Consider the following 20,004-nt stretch of genomic DNA (forward strand, 5'->3'; position numbering starts at 1 on the left):
CTCACCAAAACTCTCAAAGTATCTTACGCTGCTCAAACAAGGCCTGCAGGGCTCATGTTGGTGTTTCTTCTTTTTTTTTTGCCTCTGCACAGGAGCCCTCCCTCCCAAGTTGGACCTCAGATTGTCTTCCTCATCCGCCGCAAGGCTCTGGAGAGAGGGGATGTTTGTTATGATGCAAAAGTGCCTCGGAGAGATGCAATCACGACACTTTGTGCTTTTTGCTGGAAGCGGCGACAGATGCCTTTGGATCTCGTTGGAGCGACTGAATTTAAGTGAAAGCTGCCTAGTCTTGTTAGCGACAAGAACCTTGTAAATTACACTAAAAGAAACGCAACAAATACCTCCTTTCTACTGAGTTTGAAGTGTACACTCTTTTCCCTCCTTTTCTTGGCCCAATGGCTCACACCAAATCAAGAGATTAAATGCTGACATTGAGCAGCTCCAGAGAGAAAGAGAGAAGAATGCAATCATTACTCACCTATTATACTGGCCATGGAGGCTGTGTTAATAATCTTTCCGTATCCTTGCTTTAACATCACTCGACCAGCCACCTAAGGTGAGGATTCAGAGGAAAGAGACGCGTTATTACTACAGGCTGCACTGAGAGGCTGGAAAACGTGTAGTTTATCACAGGAGATAGGAGCGTATTGGATGTGCCCAAGAGGAGCTGAAGATTTGGAAGTTGTGTGTTTAGATGTGCAACTGTGGGTTTTACCTTTCAAAGCTAAAAGTTTATAAGTGAAGATGAAATATGTGTGCATGTTTATTAGACTTGGGCATTTATTGTGATAAATGTGTTTTAATTTATCGCCATTACAATAAATTCCAGTTAACAAGGTTTAAAATTTCCCAAAACGTGTTTTTGTCAATTATTTTTGCTATTCTCTCCACACTTTTTTTCCATAGGTACAGGTACGACAGGGAAGTAGGGCCACTGTAGATAGAAGAAAAAAGGAGTACATTTTTGCCAAAACTCTCAGAAATTTTCTAAAAAAAAGTGAGAAAAATTCTGAGGTTCAAGTTGAAACTTCGTGAGAAAAAAACTCAGAAATTTATATATTACATTTTCTAGAAAATTTCCTAGAAAAAATGTGGAAATTTTCGGAGCTCATAAAGTCGAAAATTTCAGGCTTTTGGAAATTGCCAAATTTTTTTCTATAGGATTTTTGAGATTAATCTACATTTTTTTGATGGAAATTTATTCTTCCTTCTTTTTCTACACTAGACCTAAAGCACCATCACATACAAGGTAATCAATACATATCAATAAATTTAAAATTCTAATGCTTGTTAGTGATACAAATCACTTTTTACGTGGCTAGCATCCTAAAGATGCATATTACAAATTGGAATATTTCTCAAGATCAGCATTTGTGTTTGTAGGCTAGAACTGTCATGCTACACAGTTAACTAAAAACAAAAACAAAAGAAAAGAGGAGTACTGTCACTTTTATCCTTAGCACAATTTCTGATAAAAAAATTTTATCAAAAATTTTTATCAAAATTTGTGATAAAACTAATTCCATATTGCTCAATCCTAATGCTGACACATTCCATTTTCATCTTAGATTCTGATGTTGTGCAGTCCTATGTGTGATAACCAGGAGTAAAAGAATATTTACTCCACGTTGAGGGGCACCGGTGTATTACTCTATGCTTCAAACAGTCTAAAAAAATTCCAGTCAACACTTTCTCTGACAGTTTATACCTTATATGTTTTTAATGATTTTGACCTCGATATAGCTTGATAACTGGCCCATGTCTACTGTGGCCTAGTGAAAAAATATATACTTTAGTATATTTCAAATATTTGTGCAAGTACATTTTAAGTATACTAAGTATTAAGCGTACTACCTATAAATATACAAGAAGCATACTAAAAGCATGCTTGTACCAATTTTGACATTATAACTTTAAATATATTTTAATATAATTGTACCAAAATACACTTTTAAGAATCTATTAATAAAAAGTATACTTTAAGTGAACAAAATATGTATTTTCTCAAGTGTAAATATACACTTACTCAAGTGTATATTTAAGACATTTTAAATATCTTTAAAATATGTGTTTTAAAGATATTTAAAAGATCTCTTTGAGCATATATTTTAAAATATATGCTCAAAATATTTTAAAATTCACTTAACGCTTAGTTTAAATTATTAATTTCAGTAGGTTTTAAATTACATCTCAGTGCATACTTTAGGCTAATAACGTACAACTTTTTAGGTGCCTCAATAATCTCTTACTATTTTTGTTAAAATGGCAAAGAATTTAAAAAATAACAGTCCTTATAATGGAACTTGGTGTAATGTTGTTTAACAAAGTAAATAATGTGTTCATACCTCAAAATATCAAACATTGACACTTTAGTGACAGAGGTGCTACAACAAAAACAATACTTGTCCTTAACACTAAATGTAGCAGGCATGTTCATTGTACATCTCTCTGAATATGATCTCTTTTCAGTTTTTTAACTAAAACACGAAAATTGTCTTTACCTAATCCATTTTCAGATGTATGATGTAAGATCTATTAGTGAACGGCATTAGCTCCAGTTCACACTCCAGACCAGATGGTGGCAGTAATGCACACTTTCAGTTTTATTGAAAAGCGCCATAAAAAGGACAGCTTTGAAGCCAAAGATAACAGACGTTGTTCAAATTCGCCATTTTTACTCGCATAATATTGAATTTAAAGTAGAGAGCCTTAATTATAGTAGTTTTGGTAAATCAAAGCTGGTGACGTCCTAGTCCGAGTTAGACGACAACACAACTGGACAACAACCGATGGAAATTAAATGTGGGTCACAAAAGGAGCATGAAGGGACGAAGGCTGCTACGTGTTGCTACCTGGTGGTAAGTTTGCTTATTAATTATCTTTTTTTAATTTATAAACAGTACAGTACACATATAAGCAAACTTATATTGGTTTCAGAAAAAAATATTTTATCAATTTTATTATGACTTTTATGATTATTACTATATCATTCACCTTCATGTTATAACTGCATGGAGGCTGTTTGTTGCAACTTAATATACTTTTCTTCATAAACTTGACCTGGTTTTAATTAAGCTCCGTATGACAAAGAGACTGATATAGTGAGGCTGCTGTTGTTATAAATCGTTAATTATTGTTTTTATCTTCAACATATTTTTGCAGTCTAAGCAAATGAAGAGGAAAGAGGAAACCAGAGAAATCAGGTGTTAGGAAACCTAAAGACTTTCTTGTTTCAAACGAGGCTCTGGCTCCACCAGATCAACAACCAGCTCTGAGGATGAACCTCCACATTGTCTTCATGGTGGAAGGTTTATTTATTTTTTTATGGAGCAGCTGGCCACAGTTTTAACAGCAGAAAACTGGTGTGTTACCAACACTAAGTGCTTAATAAATATGACTTGATTTAAAAATAATTGGACAGAATTTATTACCCTTATTAATCTACCATTTCTCTTTCATACATTTTATTCATGACTTTGTCATAGTTTCATCGGATCTGCGGTCGTATGTCTTGGACACTCGGGTGAAGAGAGGTGCTGAGCTGTCCACCGACCACTTCCTGATGGTGAGTTGGCTACGGTGGTGGGGGAGGATGCCAGCCAAACCTAGCAGGCAAAAATGTGTTGTGAGGGTCTGCTGGGAACGTCTGGAACCCTGTGAGGCGTAGCTTTACTCCCATCTCTGGCAGAACTTCGAACACGTTCTGGGGAGGTGGAGGACATTGAGTCTGAGTGGACCATGTTCCGTGCCTCCATTGCCGAGGCGGCTTATCGGAGTTGCGGCCGCAAGATTGTCGGTATCTGTCGCGGCGGCAACCCTCAAACCGGTTGGTGGACACCTTTGGTGAGGGATGCTGTCAGGCTAAAGAAGGAGTCCTATTGGGCCTTTTGGCCTGTGGGACTCCAGAAGCAGCTGATGGTTGAAGCGGCATGCAGCTTGGGTGGTTGCTGAGGCAACCAAACTCTTCTCTAAACTGGGAAGAGTTTGGAGAGGCCATTTAGAAAGACTTCTGCACGGCTTCGAGGCGATTTTGGTCCACCATCCGGCGTCTTCAGGAGGAGGAAGCAGTACAGCACCAACACTGTTTATAGTGGAAATGGTGTGCTGCTGACCTTGATTTGGGACGTTGTGGGCCGGTGGGCAGAATACTTCGAAGACCTCCTCAATCCCACCAACATGCCTTCTGTTGAGGAAGCTGAGCCTGGGGACTGTGGGTCGGTCTCTCCAACCTGGGGATGAAGTCGCCGAGGTGGTCAAAAAGCTCCTCGGTGGCAGGGCCCAGGGGTGGATGAGATCCGCCCGGAGTTCCTTAAGGCTCTGGATGTTGCAGGGTTGTGTTGGCTCACGCAACTGTGCAATATTGCATGGACATTGGGGGACCTGGCTTGGCAGACTGGGGTGTGGTCCCCTGTTCAAAAAGGGGACCGGAGGGTGTGCTCCAAATATAGGGGGGTCACACTATTAAGCCTCCCTGGTAAGGTCTATTCAGGGGTCCTGGAGAGGAGGGTCCATTGGATAGTTGAACCTTGGATTCAGGAAAAGCAGTGTGTTTTTCGTTCTGGTCATGGAACACTGGAGTAGTTCTACACCCTCAGTAGGGTCCTGGAGGGTGCATGGGAGTTCACCCTTGGGGAGCCCCGAGAGGGGTTCTCCAGGAATATGGGGTGCTGGGCCCTTTGATACAGGCTGTCAGGTTCCTGTATGACCAGTGTCAGAGTCTGGTCCGCATTGCCGGCAGTAAGTCGGGCTTGTTTCCAGTGAGAGTTGGACTCCGCCAAGGCTGCCCTTTGTCACCGATTCTGTTCATTACTTTCATGGACAGAATTTCTAGGTGCAGCCGAGTGTTGAGGGGATCCATTTTGGTGGCCTTAGGATCGCATCTCTGCTTTTTGCGGATGATGTGGTCCTGTTGGCTTCATCGGAACGTGATCTGCAGCTCTCACTGGAGCGGTTCGCAGCCGAGTGTGAAGCGGCCGGGATGAGGCTCAGTGCCTCCAAATCCGAGGCCATGGTCTTGAGCCGGAAAAGGGTAGAGTGCCTTCTCCGGGTCAGGGGGGTCGTCCTGCCTCAAGTGGAGGAGTTTAAGTATCTGGGGATTTTGTTCACGAATGAAGGAAGAAGGGAGCGGGAGGTCGACAGGCTAATTGGCGCAGCATCTGCCGTGAAGCGGGCGCTGTACCGGTCCATCGTGGTGAAGAGAGAACTGAGTCAAAAAGTGAAGCTCTCGATTTACCGGTCGATCTATGTTCCCACCCTCATCTATGGTCATGAGCTTTGGGTCGTGACCGAAAGAATGAGATCATGGATACAAGCGGCCAAAATGCCGCTCTGCCCCAGCCAATCACCATGCAAGAGCTACTTCAATAGGCCAAACAGCCACGGATCCATCAGCTTCAGCCGTGCTTTGACCCACTTCTTCCCCGTCTCCACCCTCAACCTCCCGTGAGTCTTCCAGGCTCCCTCCAGACTCCTTCCTCCAGGCTCTTCTCCATCACCAGTGTCCGGGCCCGGAAGGAAAACTACCTTGAGCTTCGCCCCGAGCCAATCATCCAAACTCACGGTGATTCTCAGCATGCATGTCTTCTGCCAGTGTCCGAGCACCAAGACTTTCAGGCCAATAAAATGTTCTAACTGCTGCTTTTCTCTGTGTGAGTCTCTACATATTGAATTAAAGTTTAATATGTTATGACCCTAACCCTGTTATGGAAGGAGATTTATTTATTTATTTCGAACAGACAAAAAGTGAAAACATTTTTAATTTTTTTCTTGTTTTATGTAGCACAAATTATCATGCCCAATTGACATGCAATTTAACATTTTCAATTTGAAAAAGAGCAGATAAAAGATTCAAGATCTGATGTTTCCCTGTCCCTCTCATACCCATCAACTTATAAACACTTAAATCTTCAAACACCAGATAAAGTTAAATTATTTCCAAGTTACATGACACTTAAATGTTACATTTTTATCCTTAAATGTACAAATATTTTTACGTTTTTATTGCCGTCAATAGCATTTTTGTCTTTGAAACACTCGTCTTATACAACAGATTTCCCAATATGCTGCTTTTTAAACAGTTTCAGGCTTATATTTGTACTTTTTCTGAACTCGTCAATCCATTCGAAAACGAAAACTACTTTTTGTTGTTCCAATACATTGTTTTTAGATGGTTCATTCCTATTCCTATTTAAGCCTTTCCCAATGAATCAGTAAATCACATGATAAACTAAAACAAGCTCAATAATTTCCACGTGCGTGACTGTTTGCTTTTCTTGTATTTCCCTTTCAACCAAAAACTTAATGACCTGAGCGAAGTTGGCTCCCCCACCTTCTTCAAATCTAACGAAATTGGCCTCAAACATTTGTGCTGGTTTGTAAAGCAAAAATGTTTATTTGTGTCACTATCATTTAAAAGATATTAAGAAATGTTTTAAGAGATCAGGTTCTGTCCACCCCCAAACAAAATCAAACAAATTTGGTGTCAATCAACTCGGCTACATTTGTGCAGGTTTGTGCAGCAAAATTTTTGTTTGTGCAGCTATCATTTTAAAGATATTATTGATAACATTCTCCACGGGTCATAAGAGGCCAATAACCCCACCCCTCTTCACCTTTGCAAAAATAAATACATTTTGTGTCAATAAACTTGACTAAGTTTGCGGAGCAAAATCTTTTGTTTGTGCCAGTATCATTGTAAAGATGATAATAAAAAGAGGTCATCAGAGGTCATCAAATAAAATAAACAAATTTGGTGTCTATCAACTTGGCTAAGTTTGTGCTGGTTTGTCATCACCGAAGCATTTTTAAATGAAATTTACAGTTCCAACATGAACAATTTTTTATTGACCTTTGATGACCTGTGGAGATTTTTTTATTATCTTTAAAATACTTTTAAAATGAAAACTTTTTACTGCACAAACCAGCACAAACTTAGCCGAGTTTACTGAGACCAAATGTATTTATTTTTGCAATTGTGACCAGGAGGCTGAGGGAGGGTGGATTTCTCAAGACCCTTGGAGAGCATTTTTATTAATATCTTTAAAATGATAGCTGCACAAACCAGCACAAATTTAGCCACGTTGATATAGACACCAAATTTGTTTGATTTTGTAAAAGTGGTGGGGCTGGTTGACTTTTCATGACTTCTGGAAATGTTTTGTAACGTCTTTAAAATGATAGCTGCACAAATAAAAAAATTCTGCACAAACGTAGCACAAATGTTTGACACCAAATTTGTTTGATTTCGTAAAAGTGAGGGGGCTGGTTGACCTTTTGACTTTTAAACTGTTATTAATATCTTCAAAGCCTAAGCAACACAAACAAACATTTTTGCTGCACAAAACCAGCACAAATGTAGTCTAGTTGAATGACACCAATTTTGTCTGATTTGAAGAAGGTGAGGGAACAACTGATTGACTTTTCATGACCTCTGGAAACATTTTTTAATATCTTTAAAATGATAGCGGCACAAATGAACAGTTTTGCTGCACAAACCAGCACAAATGTTTGAGACCAATTTTATTAGATTTGAAGAAGGTGGGGGTCAATTTCACTCAGGTCTTTGACCTAGATTTTGGAATATTTAAAAAGTCATTTAAAAATGTTATTCAGAAATTATAGTTTATTGATCTTAATGTGTTCTGGCATTATTCTGCCATTACTATTATATTACTTGAAAATGGTCTCAAAACAAATATTGTCGTTTATCTGAATAAATTCAGGTACAATTTATCATCCAACACAATTGAATCTAAATATCAGAACTTCTCTGTTATAGTTTTTTGACATCTTACCCCAAACATTTCTGCCATTTTATGTCACTAATCTAATTTTTGAGTACCAAGTGATTAACTCAACAATTGCTAAAATGTTGCTCTCAAGATCAAATGATACAACCTCAAAGGTTAACTCGGTTGGTCTCCCACACACCTGACAGCACATAAACATCCCTCTCAGATTCACGCTGAAGGTCTGGTCCCACTCCTCTAAGCTGGTGTCTTCACTGGCCGAGTTCTTGTTAATGCCAGCGTTGTTGCAGGCGATGTGGATCGCTCCCCATTTTGACACGATGGTGTCAACCATCCTCTGCACGTCGTCCGACTTGCTGATGTCAGCTGGGATAGGAATGGCGTTGATGCCTGGAAAAGGTAAAAAAACTTTGATTTTGACATAATCATTAAAACCTAAAACTATAGCTGCTAGTGAAATAAGTTAGTTTTCATTGTTTTAAATCTACGTGATAGTTCAAATTACAAAGAATACATATTACTCCACCACAGGCAACAGGAAATAGCTATGCAAGTTAGCCTTTAGTATGCTGCCATCTGGTGGCCAGATGCTGAATATGGTAACACAATTTATGAATAAAAATAAAATTTTAAAAGTGCAATTATCAAGAAAATGTGTTAAGATGAAAAGTATACATTTTAAGCTATTTTCTGCTTAAGGTAGAAATCATGATCACATTCATAAGTGGAGCCAGCTAAACCAGTTCAGGCCTATTAAAACACTTAAAACTGTAAGCGCAAGATTTTACTTCAGTTATGACGTGGAACGAAAGCAAAAAAAACATTATTTTGACTTTCTTCACAAGGTAATGACGCAGGTGCAGGGAAATGTATGAATGACACTTTCACAATTAAAACGCCTACTTTAAGCGGAATCCCAAAGTAATAATTCCTTTTGAACATTATCGACATCTTATTTTGGGGTTTTATGTGATAGACAGACACAAAGTGAGCAGTGTTCATTGTATTAATAATTATTCAGTTTACCTTTAAGTGCAATTAGAGTTCTATGGCATGTCAGCATCAATTTTTATGTAATGCCACAGATTCTCAGTTTGAGATGAGACAAACCATTAACTTGTCCATTCTAACACGCAAATATATTTTGATACAAACTTTCAAGGCTTTTTGCGAGCAGGACCTCTAATGAATTCCTTCTTGTAACTCACCTCTGACAAAGTAACAAGAAGAAATCTAAGACCTTCAGATGTGGAGCACATTACTAATGGTTGTGCTATCAACAGATCCTTTGATTAATGATCTTGTTTGTCTATTTTAAGTTTAGCTGGGTGACTATGTTTTATTAGCTTTCCAGGTCTGCTGTTTCAATTATAAGACAATGGACTAAACAGTGCTTTATGAGAAATTCAAGGCTTGAAATACTGCTTCATAATGCTGTTCTAAAATTCCTCAGGACTTTCTCACTGACCTGTCAGCTGTGTTCTTTGCTGTTTATGATCCTGTTTGTTTGCTAATTTTCTCAAACAAAACCTCTAAGACCTTCAGAGAACAGCTATGCACACTACACAGTTCAAATCTTTATTTTTAAAAACAATGTATTTTTCTTCAACTTCACATTTACACACTACTTTATGTTCATCTATCACATAGTACCAACTTAAAAACATTGTTTGTGCTATATTTTGACTAAATGTGACAAAAGATGACTAAGCACAGGTACTTCAGTGGTGCAGGGGTAAAGCACAACACATGTGCTTTAACCCTGCACCACATGGGTTGTGCAGGGGTAACAACTTGCAAAAACACATACAGGTTGTTGCAACAACCCATGCTGCAACATTGTGGTATAATGTGGTATACCTCATTATACCACAATGAGGTATAAGGCCACATTGAGGCCTTCTACCTCATTGTGACCATCACATGTTCGAGTCCCAGCCTGATGATCTTCGCTACGTCTTCTCTCATTACCTACTTTCCTGTCCGACTACTCTCAAATAAAGGCCTTAGGGCAGATGAAACCTTTAAAAAAGTTGACTAGGTGTGACTTCAAGTGACAAAAGGTGACTAAATGTAAATAAACATGACTAAATGCAACTAAACCTGACTAAATACAAATAAAAGTGAGAAATCGAAAGCAAACATGAGTAAATTTGACTAAATATAATAAATTGTGGTTAGTCAATAAATCAAGTTTATTTGTATAGGACACTTCAACAATGCAGTTCAAAGAGCTTTAAAAACACAAAAATACACAATCATAGAAGACACCTCACAGTCAAGAATTGAGAAAACCAGTAAAAATGATATTTTGCCAAGTGCCATTATTACACATTAAAATGTTCATCAATGTAAAAAAAAACAACCATAAAAAGGTGGGTTTTTGTTCTATATTTAAAGGCAATCAGTGTTGCCTATTTTTGCAGTTTTCTGTAAGTTTGTTTAAGATTTGTGGTGCATAGAAATTGAATGCGGCTTCTCCATGTTTGCTTCTGGTTCTGAGGATGCAGAGTAGACCTGAACCAATATATACAACAACATCAAGTCTTTAATGTAACCCAACTCTCCAGTCGTTTCTATATGTCATGGTCAACAACATAGGCATAGGAACCGGGCGGGGTGAGGGAGATGGGAGGGGGAGTGTCACCCCAATATTAGAGACAGGCGCATTTTCATTATTTTCACACTACTTATAAGGATCATGATTGAAAAGGAGAGGGTTTGAGGAGAGGCTTTGAAATAAATGAGTGAAAACTTTAGCTACAGTAAATAGAGTTGAGATGTATAATAATGTGTACAGCTGCAAATTAGTTGTTAAAAATCTTATTCTGTATGATAAAAAACATACTTTTTTTCTTTAGTTAGTTCACATTCTTGATCCTTGATTCTTGATTATTGTAGTGTCTGTTGTAAATACATGAATACATATACATTTGTATGACATATAGTGTAGCTAATTTATTACCATAGCTACTTTGTAAAAGTGTGAAACAGTAACTTGATTATTCAATGAAAAATCCATCTATCAGCTAGAAAATGTGCATCTCTTTTCCCTTCATTGCTCACGTTTGTTTTGCTGGTGTTACACAATAGACGTAACTCACCCCCAAAAAGAGGAAAGTAACAATATATGTTTGATATTGTCTACTCTAACTCTTGTATCTAGTGGGGTCGGGAGGGTTGCTGGTGCCCATCTCCAGCTAAAGCTTCAGGTGATAGACAGGGTCACCTGGACAGGTCGCCAGTCTGTTGCAGGGCAACACAGAGACAGACAAGATACACAACCATGCACACACACACTCACACCTAGGGAAAATTTAGACAGACCAATTAACCTGACTGTCATGTTTTTGGACTGTGGGAGGAAACCGGAGAAAACCCACCATGCACAGGGAGAACATGGAGACTCCATGCAGAAAGACCCGGGCCAGGAATTGAACCCAGAACCTTCTTGCTGCAAGGCAACAGCTCTACCAACTGCGCCACTGTGCAGTCTTAATATACGTTTATGCTCAATTTAATAGAATAGAATAGAATAGAATTTATTGATCCCCAAGGGGAAATTGCTTGTTGAAAGCTAGGTAATAAATACAAAGTTTGTAATATATATAAATAAAATATTGCACAGTGGCGCAGTTGGTAGAGCTGTTGCCTTGCAGCAAGAAGGTTCTGGGTTCGATTCCCGGCCTGGGGTCTTTCTGCATGGAGTTTGCATGTTCTCCCTGTGCATGGTGGGTTTTCCCCGGGTACTCCGGTTTCCTCCCACAGTCCAAAAACATGACTGTCAGGTTAATTGGCCTCTCCAAATTGCCCCTAGGTGTGAGTGTGTGTGTGCATGGTTGTGTGTCCTGTGTGTCTCTGTGTTGCCCTGCGACCGACTGGCGACCTGTCCAGGGTGACCCCGCCTCTCGCCCGAAACGTTGGCTGGAGATAGGCACCAGCACCCCTCCCGACCCCACTGAGGGAAAAAGGGTGCAAGAAAATGGATGGATGGATGGATGGATGGATGGATGCATATTTTGAAATATCACTTAAGAGTGATAGTGTATAAACAAATAAATAACAAGCAATCACATGAATATATTAATAAATAAATAACCTATAAATGAGCACAGAAAAAAATTTAATCAATTAGCACAGACTTGGGCGTTGTAAAGACTGATGGCAACAGGCAGAAATGACTGTGTCACTCTGTGGTGCACTTTGGCAAAATGAGTCTCTGGCTGAAGGGGCTCCTGTGTCCAGCGAGCACGTCATGGATTGGATGAGACTCATTGTCCAAGATGGCCTGCATGTTGGACAGGATCCTTCTTTCTGACACCACTGTCAGAGAGTCCAGCTCCACTCCAATGACTTTACTGGCTTTCCAGATCAGTTTGTTCAGTCTGTTGGTGTCCTCCACCTTCAGCCTGCTGCCCCAGCACACCACAGCATCCAGGATGGCACTAGCAACCACAGAGTCATAAAACATCCTGAGCAAAGTCCGGGAGATGTTGAATGACCTCAGCCACCTCAGAAAGTAGGGGCGACTTTGGCCCTTCCTGTAGACAGCATCAGTGTTCTTGACCCAGTCCAGTTTTTTATCAACGTGGACAGCCAGATATTTCTAGTTTTCCACAATGTCCACACTGACCCCCTTGATGGTAACAGGGGTCACCGGTGTCCTGATCCTCCTTATATCCAGCACCACCTGTTCTTTGGTCTTTGTCACATTGAGCTGCAGGTGGTTCAGTCCACACCATGTGACAAAACTGTCCACAGAAACCCCCTACTCAAGCTCCTCACCCTCACTGATGCAACCAACCACAGCTGAGTCATCTCAGAATTTCTGGAGAAGACAGGTAACAGTGCAATGGCTGAAGTCAGATGTATAGAGTGTGAAGAGGAAGGGAGAGAGGACAATCCCTTGTGGAGCTCCTGTGTTGCTGACAACACTGTCTGACACACAGTGTCGCAGGCGCACAAACTGTGGTCTGCCAGTTAGATAGTCCACAATCCAGGACACAAGGGGGGATTCACCTGTATCGCCATGAGTTTCTCAGCCAGTAGAGCTTGATGGATGGTGCTGAAGGCACTTGAGTTCTTTGACTAAAGAACGTAATTCTCACAGTGCTCGCTGGCTGGTCCAGGTGAGCGTATGCGTGGTTCAGCAGGAAGATGATGGCATCCTCAACTCCAAGTTTGGGCTGGTAGGCAAACTGCAAGGGGTCCAAGTGTGTGGTTGGACCAGAGTGCGGAGCTGCTCCAGGATGAGTCTCTCCAGGGGCTTCATGACACATCATGAGGTCAGCGCCACAGGCCTGTAGTCCTTGGAGTCACAGGGACGCTGTGTCTTTGGTACCGGAACAATGCAAGATGTTTTCCACATCACAGGGACCCTCTGTTGGCACATTCTTGTGTTGAAGATATACTGGAGGACTCCACAGAGCTCTACCACCATTAGTTTGCTGTGTTTTATAATAATAAAACGTTTTTATTATTATTAACTCTTTGGTGCAGAAAACTGATTAAAAATTGATTAATTTACTGCATGTTCATGTATGTTAAGGTTAAGATGGAACGGCACTGAAAGTAGCCCTTTAAACCAGTGGTCCCCAACCTTTTTATTACCGCAGACCGGTCGGGACTTGGAAATTTTGACACAGACCGGGGGGGTGGGGGGACCCTTTTTATTGCAGCCTGTGGGGTTTTCCCTGACTGGGAACGAGGATACAACCTGTTGAATGTGACAGGTAGCCAATCAGAAAGCGTGGTGATGTAAGAACAAAGGGGAATCCCAAACAGCTGACATATCGCGCAACTGAAAGTCCGGTGCATATCGGAGATGATATGTGGAAATGTTTATTATAAAATCTAAAGGTCATTATTATGTTTATTCAGTTAAAAATGTTAACTATGACAAAACAGTTACCTCCGAATCATAGTGCAGCAAATAGAGCGACTGCTCCGTCTTTTATCCACCACCTTTTCTTTTTGTTACGTCTTTTATTTCTTAAAATGAATCCACAAACTATCACTGTTGCTTCTACATCATCATCCGTGTTTGGTTACTCTAAATTCCCGTATGCTATGTTGGGAGTTTTGTGGATTTTCTTCTGGATTCGCGATGTCCGTGACTGGAATCGTTCATGTGGTGTGTTGCCTCTGCCGTGTGGCTGGAGACACGATCGACCGATCAAACCTGTTGGACTTTTATCAACTCTGTGGTCACAGAGGTTTGGAGAATCGGACGACAATTCTTAAATCTTGCCGTCTAAACCAGACTTAAGACTCACAAGCTCTACTCATCTCCTCATGACCACTACTCAAACGCTCTCTGACTCTGGTCGCTATGGTAACGTTTACATATCCCTTCAAAATAAGATACAGATGCGCCACAGAAACGAACATTTTATTTTTGTGAAAATTTTAACTCATGATAATAATAATAATAATAATAATAATAATAATAATAATAATAATAATAATAATAATACATTTTATTTCAAAGGCGCCTTTCTGGCACTCAAGGACACCGTACAATAGTAAAAAAAAACTGTGACAGAAACAAATAAAATGTAACAAGTAAAAGTAGATAAAAATAAATAAAACAAAATAATGTATCTATATAAAAACTATGTAAAATCAGGCAAACCAATTGTGTCATGTGGAAAAGGCAGATCTAAAAAGGTGTGTTTTGAGTTCGGTTTTAAAATTTGATAATGACTTTATGTTTCTAAGGTATGGTGGTAATGAGTTCCATAGTTGGGGAGCAGAGCGACTGAAAGCTCTGCTCCCCATGGTGGTGAGACGGGCAGAGGGGACAGTGAAATGGATTGAGGAGGATGATCTGAGGGAGCGAGAGGGAATGGCAATATGAATAAGATTTGAAAGATATGGTGGGGAGAGATTGTAAAGGGCCTTGAAAGTGTACAGAAGAATTTTGTAATCTATGCGGAACTTGGTGGGCAGCCAGTGGAGTCTTTGCAGGACAGGAGTGATGTGGTGCATGGATGGGGTTTTGGTAATGATACGGGCAGCTGAATTCTGGACCAGTTGGAGCTTATGAAGAGATTTCTGGGTGAGACCAAACAGAAGGGAGTTGCAGTAGTCCAGGCGTGATGTCACAAGACAGTGAACAAGGATGGCAGTGGAATGGGGAGTAAGGGAGGGGCGGAGGCGGTTGATGTTGCGTAGGTGAAAATAAGCCGAGCGGGTAATGTGATTAATATGAGACTGGAAAGACAGGGTGCTGTCAAGGATGACACCCAGACTCTTTACCTGAGGGGAGGGAGAAATGGGACAGTTATCAATTACAAGACTGAAGCTTTTGATTTTGGCCAGAGTAGATTTGGTACCAATGAGAAGAACCTCTGTTTTATCACTGTTAAGCTGAAGCAGATTTGAGGAGAACCAGGATTTTATTTCAGTCAAGCAGTCAGTAAGCGAAAACGGTGGGAGGTTGGAGGCGGGCTTACTGGAAACATAGAGCTGGGTGTCATCCGCATAACAGTGGAAATCAATGCCATACTTGCGAAAAATATTGCCAAGGGGAAGGAGATAAATAATGAAGAGAAGGGGCCCTAAGACAGATCCCTGTGGAACTCCTGATGTGACAGAGGAAGGCTGGGAAGAGAAGGTTTTGATCCGAATGAACTGAGTGCGGCCAGAGAGATATGATTTAAACCAGTTTAGAGGAGTCTGTGTGATACCAATAGAGAAAAGTCTGTTGAGTAGGGTGGTATGGCAGATAGTGTCAAACGCTGCACTCAAATCAAGTAGGATGAGAATGGACATCAAGCCGGAGTCAGCTGCCATAAGGAGGTCATTGGTGATTTTTATGAGAGCTGTTTCTGTACTGTGGAGGGGACGAAAACCAGACTGAAACAGTTCATACAGGTTATTGTTGGATAAATAAGTGTGAAGTTGGGATGCTACTATCTTCTCAAGAATTTTGGAGATGAAAGGCAAGTTGGAGATAGGACGGAAATTATTCAGATTATAGTGATCAGCACCAGGTTTTTTTAAGATAGGGGTTATGGCAGCAATTTTAAATGAAGCAGGAACTGTTCCAGTGGAGAGAGAGGAGTGAATAATGGCAGAGATAAGAGGGAGTATGGATGGGGCACAGGCTTTAACCAGGACTGTGGGAAGGGGGTCAAGCAGACAGGTGGACGACTTGGATTTGTGTATAAGGGTTGTAATTTCTGATGTTGTTGGGAGCTGGAAGGAAGAGAAGGAGTGGGCTGGAGGAGAAAGTTCAAGAGTAGGACAGGGGGAGGGTTGTGAGCTGAGATGCTGGTGGATCTTAAGAATTTTACTGTCAAAAAATGACATGAGGGAATTACAAAAATCAGTTGAACACAAATATGAAGGTAGAGAGTCCGGAACTTGAATGATGTTCTTATAAAGTGAGAATATTGACTTGGTGGAGCCTTCATTTGAACAGATTAAACCAGTGTAGTAAAAAGATTTGGCTTGAGTGATACAGTCCTTATAATGTAATATGTGATTTTTGTAAATGTCTTTATGAACAACTAGTCCAGTTTTCCGGTGGAGCCTCTCAAGTTGCCGTCCTTTGGCCTTCATGAGCCGAAGTTCAGGAGTAAACCAGGGGGCAGAACGAGCAAAAGAAACAGATCTGGTTTTTAACGGAGCAAGAGAGTTGAGTATTGAGTGAAGACCAGTGTTGTAATGTGAGACCAGGTCATCAAGGGTGGTTGAATTTAGAGTTGAGTATATATTGTCCATGAGTGAATTGACGCCGAAGGAGAGAGAATTTAAATTAATATCCTTAATGTTACGGAAGGAGATAAGACGGGAAAGCTTAGTGATTGAGAGAGGGAGACAAATATTAAATGAGAGGAGGAAATGGTCAGTTATGGCAAGTTCATCTGCTGTACAATCAGAGGGGGAAACACCAGAACAACAGACTAGATCCAGGACATGACCCCTAGAATGAGTGGGAACATTGATGAACTGCTGGAGACCAAAACTCTGGAGGCAGGATGAAAAGTCTTTAGTCAGAGAACTATTGCCATCGTCCATGTGAATATTGAAATCACCCAATACTATGATGTTTGGTGAGAGGGTTGACAGGTGAGTGAGAAGAGCAGCAAAGTCATTCAGAAAGTCACTGTTAGTTTTCGGGGGGCGGTAGATGGTTGTGATGATGGTGGGGGTAGGTCCAGAGAGCTGACACACAGTTGATTCAAACGAAGAGAAGGTGAGAGCAGACAACGGCGAGACTTTCCACTTCTCGCGGTGAATTATCGCGAGACCTCCTCCCCGGCCGGTGCCACGGGGTTGACAGATGTAAACAAACCCCGGTGGAGTAGAATCATTGAGCTGAGAAAAGTCATCAGGTTGTTGCCAAGTCTCAGTCAAGCATAGAAAGTCAAACTTACGGTCAGTGAGGAGATCCTGGATGAGATGTCCCTTGCCCGTGAGTGAGCGGATGTTAAGCAGACCGAAGTTTACAGAGGAGTTATCAGACTTTGCAGGAGTGTTAGCTGACCGGGCTAGGCAAGCTAGCACGCTGCGGTCAACAACCTGGTTGGAAGCACGCCGGAGACGACGAGAGGTAGACCAGATGGATTGTATGGGTTTCGACGTGTCCTCTTGGAAGTTCCGACGAGACCCGCGGTGGATGTATTTCCGGCGTGGTAGGAAAGTTGCATCCGAGATGAGTAGTGAAGCAGGGGGAAGTGCAGGTAGATGAAACCGCAGCCGGAGGAGCTCAGCAGCAGAATACTGGATCTGACCTGTAACAGGTTGTTGAAAGAGTGCCAGGAGAGTCCAGAAAAGCACAGCCCAGATATATATCCTGCTAGTTGGCATTGTAGAAGAGGAGTCGGCAGCCTGGACAGGTGAGCAGCGACAGGTAAGACTCAGGTAGTAGATGAGAGCAGGAGAGTGGAAGCTAGTCCATGTACACACGCAGTGTTGTCAAAAACGGCGATTTAGCTGAACAGACAAAAGTTAGTCAGCCTGATTAGTGCAATTGCATAGTCCATTAGGTCACAAGACCATAAACTAAGTTAATTTAACCGGCGAGCAGCGGCAGCAAGTCGCGCCAGCGTTCACTCCAAAACCGGAAATCAATAATGACTAATGGGAGCCCTGAGCTTGTTTCTCTGCAACGAGACTGTCCCATCTGGGAGTGACGAGAGACAATGACACCCGAAGTGTTGCTTATATCCACAGCCTGCTTGGTCTCTACGTGGCAAAGCATTAGCAGCCGGTCGCCGCATGTTACGCAGAGCGGGTTTGTAATGTGGGAGTCACCTACCGGTTCGGGATGAATCCATTCTCCTGTCTCTTCTCTGGGCCATTCAGACGAACACAATAGACACAATCAGATGACTTATTAACCTGCGATAATAACTCAGAAATAGTTCATGGAAAAGCAGAAAGTACAGCGGCCACGGTAAGAAAGACTTACAGTATTCAGTTATGCCACATGAACTGATCAGTAGATTATTGCAAGAGAACGCAAAAGAAAAAAATATTCCCCATGTTCCCTGGAGGCCTCCGGAGGTGTCAAACTTCAGTCCTGGAGGGCCACTGCTGTCAGGAATGATGGGTGGAAGTGGTGAGGAGAATGACGCTGAGACCCAGGTAAGATGATGAATATGATTTAATGATATAATGCTCGGTAATTGTCCAGGACAGGCAGCACGGCAGGAAACAAGCACACGGCTAAATGCCGGTAGCAACTGACTTGAAGGACATCATATGAGCGAACACAAACCAGGACTTAGCAGTTCTACTGGCACGTGACCACAAACGCAGACAACGTTAGACAATTGAAAAGGATCCAATGATGAACACAGACAACAGGTGAGACTAAATACACACGGGGTTAATCAAGGGAACGAGACACACCTGGGAGACAATCAACGGGGAAGACGCAGAGACAGGACTCACAGGGAACAGGATCACACAGAAAAACTCAAAAATAAACACACAGAAACACAGATCATGACAACTGCCCTGCAACTTTTAGATGCGACTCTGCTGCACGACACCTGAATAGAATAGTTTGGTCATTAGCAAGGCTCTGGAGAACTTATCTACACAAGAAGGAGGTAATTAAGCCATTTAATTTTGTACCTGTGGCACATCTAAAAACTGCAGGACAATGGCCCTTGAGGACTGGAGTTTGACACCCCTGAACTAGAATAATCTAAAAAGTATAGTATTGGTCTAAACTAGCGGTTCTCAACGTGGGCGGTACCGCCCCCCAGAGGGCGTTCAGAGGACGGCAGGGGGCGCTGGCGGACATTTTTACAAAAGGGGGGCACTGGGATGTCTTTGGGGGGCGTTTGGTCGAAGGTAAACTTTACACCTTAAATCCACAACAATACCAGTTTAGACTTTGAGCAACTTGGTAAAACTGTATTGTGTAACATTAAATCATGCTTGGCTGCAACGATGGCAGCTCCTCTTCTATTCAGTGTTTGTAGCTGGCGCAGCTCCGCTCCGCATCAGTTCAGCGTTACACCGGCAGATGACGCTACTGTGATTCACTTTGTCTGGTATTTATGTAGGCTACATATCTTTTGGCAGTTCTGTGATCATATCAAAACAGCAACTTATATTAAAAAGTGTTTTATTTCCGTTTGAAAACTGCCTGCTTCCATGGAAGGACAACAGAAAATCGCTCTTATAAACATGTAATTACTAAAATCACAATGCCCTCTCTTTGTATCCCTCTGAAAAATGAACCCATTTAAATAAAGAAATCCCTCCATGGGTGATTCCACAATAGAGAGCATTAATTTTATAGCATTAACACGGTGCTGCAAGTGGTCCGACATGAAACGGGTTTGATGGAACAACGGTACCAGCACTTTTAAATTTCAATAGTCAGAATACCGAAATTGTTTCCGTTGTTTTAAAAGTCTGCCTTTTCCCCATGATATGTTTCCCGACCGCCCTGCACAGGAAGTAAAAAAAAAACACAAAAAAAAAACGCCGCGCACATTGCGCAAAATTCTGAAACATGAGAAGCGGGCAAAACGGAGCGACGAACTAGATGTGAATTATGGCATAAAAATAGAGAATCCGACGCTGAACAGTGAAAAAATCAACACATGATGTGAAACATGACGATTAGGCGGCGCAGAAGGTGATGAGTGAAGATTACTGATGGTCAATAAATGATAAAATAAATCTAGCAATAGGAAAGAAACTAAAGTGGACATAGCAATAAACCAAGAGAAGATAAAACTAATCAAATGAAACTAAATGGAAATGAATGAAGAACAAAATG

The 20,004-nt window shown here is 41.3% G+C and overlaps 1 protein-coding gene across 4 annotated transcripts in view; it reads right to left on the bottom strand.

Moving 5' to 3' along the window:
- Positions 1–432: 432 nt before the first annotated feature.
- Positions 433–20,004, bottom strand: part of LOC103465591 (uncharacterized) — a 53,373-nt gene continuing 33,801 nt past the window's right edge. For 3 of the 4 annotated variants that reach the window (XM_081607531.1, XM_017304576.2, XM_081607532.1), the window contains exons 8-9: positions 7,930–8,138; positions 454–551 (exon numbers count right to left, since the gene is read on the bottom strand). In XM_081607531.1, the coding sequence (XP_081463657.1) occupies positions 471–551; positions 7,930–8,138 (290 nt within the window). In that variant the 3' untranslated portion in view covers positions 454–470. Of the gene's footprint in view, positions 552–7,929; positions 8,139–20,004 lie in introns of all 4 variants that reach the window. The other variant, XM_081607530.1, reaches the window with a different exon arrangement.

Source organism: Poecilia reticulata, chromosome 5, assembly GCF_904066995.2.
Source record: "Poecilia reticulata chromosome 5, P_reticulata-male-v2, whole genome shotgun sequence".
In the NCBI taxonomy this organism is placed as follows: Eukaryota; Metazoa; Chordata; class Actinopteri; order Cyprinodontiformes; family Poeciliidae; genus Poecilia; species Poecilia reticulata.